At 36.9% G+C, this 6,417-nt stretch overlaps 1 protein-coding gene across 1 annotated transcript; it reads left to right on the forward strand.

Annotated features, from left to right (window-relative positions):
• Nucleotides 1-3,310: 3,310 nt before the first annotated feature.
• On the forward strand, nt 3,311-4,351 carry LOC131313785 (protein S40-4). Its single transcript, XM_058342295.1, has one exon. It carries the CDS (start codon nt 3,541-3,543, stop codon nt 4,063-4,065), a length of 525 nt encoding a protein of 174 aa, XP_058198278.1. The 5' UTR covers nt 3,311-3,540; the 3' UTR covers nt 4,066-4,351.
• The last annotated feature ends 2,066 nt before the right edge of the window (nt 4,352-6,417 follow it).

Below are 6,417 nucleotides of genomic sequence, written 5' to 3' on the forward strand. Positions count from 1 at the left end.
CAATAACAATAAATTGTGAAGTACGTTTGTAAGATAGTTTAGAGTGCGAAAATCATTCCCAAACTAAAATATCTAAGTTCATGTATTTCGTGATCTTCGAGTTCGCAAGTATGGTATGAACCTACATACTAACTAACAATGTTATCCATTAATCCGTAAAGTCTAATTCATAGAAATTTCAGAATTCACTAGAATTCTGGAATTTTGAACTTGATTTCTTGGATACCCCAAAAGTCTGTTCCACAAAATTCTTGACAATAGAAAATCGTCTAAAGCTAATTCAAAGCTTTTGGAAGAAAAAAATTACCCGCATACCACTTTCCGACAACATTCTTGACAATGGTAAATCTCCTAAAGCTAAATTCAACACTTTTGGAGGAAAAAAAAAAATTCTCCCAACTTACAAACCCAATGGATTACTTTAATGGTCAAAATATGAGACTTACGAGCTTTTTTTTAAGATCTCGGATAATTTGAAATATTTCTGGTGCTATCAATTTTTTGAGGATCGACCCATATAATTTGAACCCCTGCATATTGGCCGTAGTATAATTGGTCCCTTGAAATAAGTCGAGCCATGCAGTGAACTGGTCCAAATACCGGAATTATCAAAGGAAAAATCAACCACCTACTAACCGTATTTCTCTTTCAGTTTTTTTTTTTTCTGGTGCAACTGAAAGTAGAATAAAAGCTTTTTTAGCGTGGGGCCGGGCCTAATAAAGCGTCGTTTTCACAAGCAAAGCATGATATTCCGTTCAACGTTCAACCAAACTCCAATTATATACTTCACATTACAAACTACGTAATGTAATACCCGAATTTCAGCTTATTCCCCTAAAATACTTTCTCATCACTAAATATAAATACTACTCCAATAAAAGCAGAGAGAGAAAAAGACAGAGAGAGAGAAAAAGACACCGATGGTGGTACTTTAGATGGCAAGCCTCCTTCGTTCCCGAGTGCAATTTTGTTCCACCCCTTAAAAGAAGATAAATATTATATTTTTTTTATTGATTAAAATGGTGTGGATCTCATCATAAAGTGATATCATGCTTATCGTGCATTACACTTTTTGGTAAATATGACATCACTTTGTGGTAAAATCCACACTATTTCAACCAATAGGAAAGGAAGGTAATGTTTACCCGCTTAAGTGGAGAATGAACAAAACTCAACAGACTCAGGTTCGAGTCTTGTCAGTGGCAGGAGAATGGGGTATTTGTTTCCTTATCATCCTATATCTAGGTGGTGATGTCGTGACGGTCTGTCCTCATGGACAGCAGCTATGGCTCGAACCAGACAGTTTATAACAGATAGGAAGCCCCTATGGTCATAATCAAGAGAATTACTACGTTGATCGCCCCCTCCCACCCTTTTTCTGATAAGAGAGAGAGGGAGAGAGGGAGAGAGACGACATTTACAGAAGAGCCAAAAGAACGAGACGATAAAATGGGGGGAGATTTTTTGGGGTGTCCGAATTTGAGAGGACAGGAGCACAGGCCAGAAACAGCTGGCAGCCTGGCACCCAAGCTAGTAGATCCCGAGTGGTGGTGGGTCCCTACATCACGTGCCATCACGCCTCCTACCACAGCTTGGAACGAAACTCCGCCGCGTGTAAGATCTGCGCCTACAGAGAACACGTGTCGCGATCCCTGGGCGTCTCGAAACCGGGGACCGCCTCCTTTCGGAAACAAAAATGCTACTTGCACAACCGTTGTGTTGATTGTGGTCGTAAGTCTGACCGTCTAGATGTATTTGGACGGTCTAGACTTTAAAAAAACTCTTCCAAAGAAAATTCTAACTTTTATGGGAAGAGTTTGAGTGAATCCTGACCATTTATTACGACAATGGAGGGCTAAAAATTGGTTGTGTGTTATATTTTATACAACTATTGTATGTGTAGCACTTTTGTTTCGGAAACCAGGTGAACCCCCCTCCCCTGCGAGTCGCGACAAATTTCAAAGCCCAAGTTTTTTTTTGAACAGAAAGCCAAGTTTTCTTTCGTAAAACCCCCATCACACCTCTTTTGTCTCGACTTGCACATGTACAATTTTACCCCTCTCCTTGTTTACCCACACGTGGCATTCGTACAAGTATCAGACCACCTGTAACCAACAGAAAGCCCTCTGATCAAAATTACTAGTATTTTTGAACATGTCCCTAGGCAAAAGAATGGAGTAATTTGATGGTGTTCCGGAACCCTTAAAAAATAGTAAGCAGTACTATACTCCTTCCGTTTCATTTTGATAGTCCAGTTCGGTCTCTAATATCAAATTTAAATTATTAATATCTTTTAATCTATGATGTCTTTAAAGATTTTATAAACTTTGTATAATAGAACTAATTGAGATCTATCATATAAGATCCGTATTGCACATAAAAATCATTATAAATTGAAAAATATTAACAATTTAAATTTTGCATTGGAGACCGAACCGGATATTCAATTTGGAACGGATGGAGTACTTTTTTACAATTTTTAAGTATAAAAATAATAAATTTATTGAAATCAAAAAATATATAATATAGATCTTATTTGATAAATCTCGATTCATGTAAAAATAATTAAGAAACTGTTTTTGTAAACTCATTATTTTTAAACTTGAAAAATAAGTTTTTATTTTTTAAGTATTTATTTTAAAATATGAAACGGACCTAGTCTACAATTTTACTGCAAAAATATTGTGGAAATTAGAATATTATGGATAAAGATTTTGTAGGGTCTGTAGGGAAAAATGCTTATCTAAAATGTAAATTATGGCACAATATAAAAAGTGAATGATTTTCATACTATCTTTTATCCAAAAAAAAAAATTATATATATACTTTCAACACTAAAAAAAAATATAAATATCTAAAAAGAAAGTGTCAAAATCACCTTCCTTGTAAAAAAACAGTAGTATTACTGATGGGCTTGCAAAACATTTCCACATTCCAAATAAAGGGTGGAGAAATTTACCTCATCGTAAAAGCCTACATGTAAGAAGAGTGAGTTCGGTTGATTATGAGGTTTGCTCATTATACAATTGTCAGTTTTAGATACTTGGGATCAACCGCAAAAAAATAATTTCTTTTACTAAAATTTTTAGTCCCAACACTAATCTACCTTTGACTGAATCGAAAAAGGTGTTAATTACTGAATGTATAAATTTGCTCGGATACCTACTCCATCGAAAAAGAAACCCCGGATAAAGTGGATGATAAGGAAAAAAGTGGATCTGTTAAAAAAAAGTGGATAAAGTTATTTTCCTACGTGTCAGTTCCACGAAAATTATGGGGTATTTATGTAAATTCAAAATACGAAGTTGCAGAGAAAATAAAGAAAGAAAGGACAGTTTAAAGAGAGAACCTTATCCGTTTGTGGTACATTACGACCTTTATAAAAGCAGATCGAAATGATCATGCAAAGAACCAACGCACATCATTAAGAGGAGAGAGAGGGAGGGAGAGAGAGAGAAGGAAGGAAGGAAGGAGAAGAAGAAAATACTCCACACGGCATCTAGAGAGAGAGAGAGAGAGAGAGAGAGAGAGCATCAATTAATGGCGGCCTCGAAGAGCTACTTCCCGAGAGCAAGCTACCGATTCCTGTCCAGCGACCGAGACGCTCCGATCACTTCGGACTCTATCTTCGAGCTCGACGAATCGGACGTCTGGAACAACACGATCCGTTCGTCGTCGCCGGATTACCGGAAACCGGTTCCGTCCTACCGCGACTCGCACAAGAAATCGGCCTCGGCGGCGAAGGCGAAGCGAGGGGCGGAAGCCGGGCCGATGACCGGGTCGCTGCCGGTCAACATACCGGACTGGTCGAAGATACTCAAGGACGACTACAAGGACAATCGGAGGCGGGACAGCGACGACGAGGACGACTGCGACGGCGGCGGCGGCGGTGGGTACGGCGGCGGAGGGGATCGGGTTCCGCCGCACGAGTTCCTGGCAAGGCAGTTGGCGAGGACGCGAATCGCCTCCTTCTCGGTGCACGAAGGCGTCGGGAGGACTCTCAAAGGGAGGGATCTGAGTCGGGTCAGAAACGCAATTTGGGAGAAAACTGGGTTCCAAGATTAACTGCTGAGAACAGTTTCAAAAAATTTAAAAACAAAAAAATTTAACTGCTGAGACATCGGAAATTTATCGCAACGCGGAGAAGTATTACTCTCTTTTTTTTCTTTTTCCTTTTTTTCTTTTTTGAGAACGCGGAGGAGTATTACTCTATTAGTTAGGACTCAGATTAACTGCCTTCTTTTTTAAGGTTTTAAATTTTTTGGTTTGTGGTGACTGTTGACGGAGCGGATTGTTAGTGCTTGTAATCCTAATTTTTGAGAGCAAATGAAGAACTGCCTATTCTATTTTATTTATTTGTGCCGCTGGATTCCGGTTAAAAGAAAAGGAAAGCGGAAATGGCTTTTCTCTTTTCTTTCCTTTTCTTTTCTTTTTTTCCTTTTTTCCGTGGAGGAGAAAGTTGAAGTTGAAAATGGGAAGAGAGGGACGGATAAAAATAAATAAAAAATGGGAAGAGAGGGAAAGGGCCATTTGTGGCGCTCTCCGCTGGGTCAAAATTGGCTGGTGGGGTTAGACTTTGACGGGTGGGGCTTCTGGGAAAGTAGAGGCTAGAAATGAAACCATTACTGACCTCGCAAAAATTGTTCACCTCCGCGTAATGACGATTCATCAATCCCTGGGTTGTGATATGCAAAATGGAGCCTAGGAGCATTCTAAGAGCATTTCTAAAATTCCAAAATGGAGAATAAATGTAATATATTGAAAGAAAATTTTGTAATTTTTTTTATTTTTTACATTTATGAGAGAATTTAGAAGGGATTCATCGTACTTTTTAGATATTTGAGCCTCTAAGTTGTCTTTAGTTTTTCAAATATGAAGACCTAACGTACCTACTTCCATTTTGAAAATAAATTTTTAAAAAGTACAATAGATTTCTCCGAGGATAAATTGTAAAAAGTGAATACATTACAAAAAAATTTCTTCAATTTATCACAACTATTCTGTATTTTGGGGTTTTAGAGATGGATTGGAGATGCTTATTCTGTTGTTGCCATTTTATGAAAATAGCACAATTAATGACAAATTGACACCCACAAAGCCAAAAGGTCTCTCAAATTTAGCTCCGTCAGAAATTGCAATTTTCCATATTGGGACTTGGGATGGATAGATTGAATGATATCGTAAAATGTGGGGGTACAAAATGAGAATGGCAAAATCGCTTTGAGGGGTGCGGATAATGTTGTCCTATTGATGATTTTGTGCCGATCATGGGAGTATATAGGTTGGAAGTTTTACAACTCGGGAAATACTATAATACATATTCTTTATTTGGATGTGTATCATATGTATTTTAAAATGTTATGAATTATAGAGAAAATATTACGCATCGTATTGCTAAAAAGTTATGAATTGTATAAAGATTATGAGATACACTAAAATGTTATAAATCATAATGAAAATGTTACGAATCGTATTGCTGAAATGTTATGAATTCTATAACAAAAGTTACGAAACTTACTAAAATGTTATGAATGAATTATAAAATATGTAAATATAGTACAACCTTTTAAGAGGGTGTGTAGTGTAGACTTTCCCTTATAACTCATGCAAGATATCAAATCAATCCAACATCCGAATTTATTTGAATAATAAAATCTTTTTGCAACAATAAAAAGAGATGGCGAAGTTTTTGATGATTTATTTATCTATATACTCCAGTAATTAATTTGACCAAGCTTTTATACTCCTATTAAGTTCCAAATCGTTTTTGCTTCCCCAAACATTCGACTATTCGAGTTATAAAAAAATGTCAGGTTGAGTTAATTTTTGCATGTGCTCATCGAGGTCGCACAAGAAAATTCTGTTTGTTTGAAAAGGGATCACACAATGAACAACTCACATTTTTTATAAACAGGTGTTCAGGTCAACTTACACGCACCTCAATTCACATGATGGACCTTTACACGAGGATCTTGACTTTTATTTTGAGGGCTCTGAAATTATTCTAAAAACCTAGTGTTGTTTCCCATCTTACTATTTTAGTTGATCGCAACAGTATGATATACTTTTATTGAATAATAATCGAGTAACAACCCTATAGTTGGATACCCACAAATTAATGCCATATAGCTGGACATGCCTATGGTCTAACTGGATAGTGGTCCAGTCCCTTATCTCCTCCGTTACTCGATCATATTTTAATTTTTGAAGGGATGAAGTATACTTCGGGAGTATTGAATAATTTTTTTAATACTATAGTTTTTCTTTTACTTAAAACGATCGAAATAATGTAATGGTTGTTACGTTTGGATGTCGTCTTAATACGACAATTTACATGAATTGACTACACGTACGATGCGGGACGCATCGATTAACTAAGAGTATAAAAGTAGAAGTTGACATGGCATAGTGAAATAC

This window comes from Rhododendron vialii, chromosome 13a (genome assembly GCF_030253575.1).
Source record: "Rhododendron vialii isolate Sample 1 chromosome 13a, ASM3025357v1".
NCBI classification, from domain to species: Eukaryota; Viridiplantae; Streptophyta; class Magnoliopsida; order Ericales; family Ericaceae; genus Rhododendron; species Rhododendron vialii.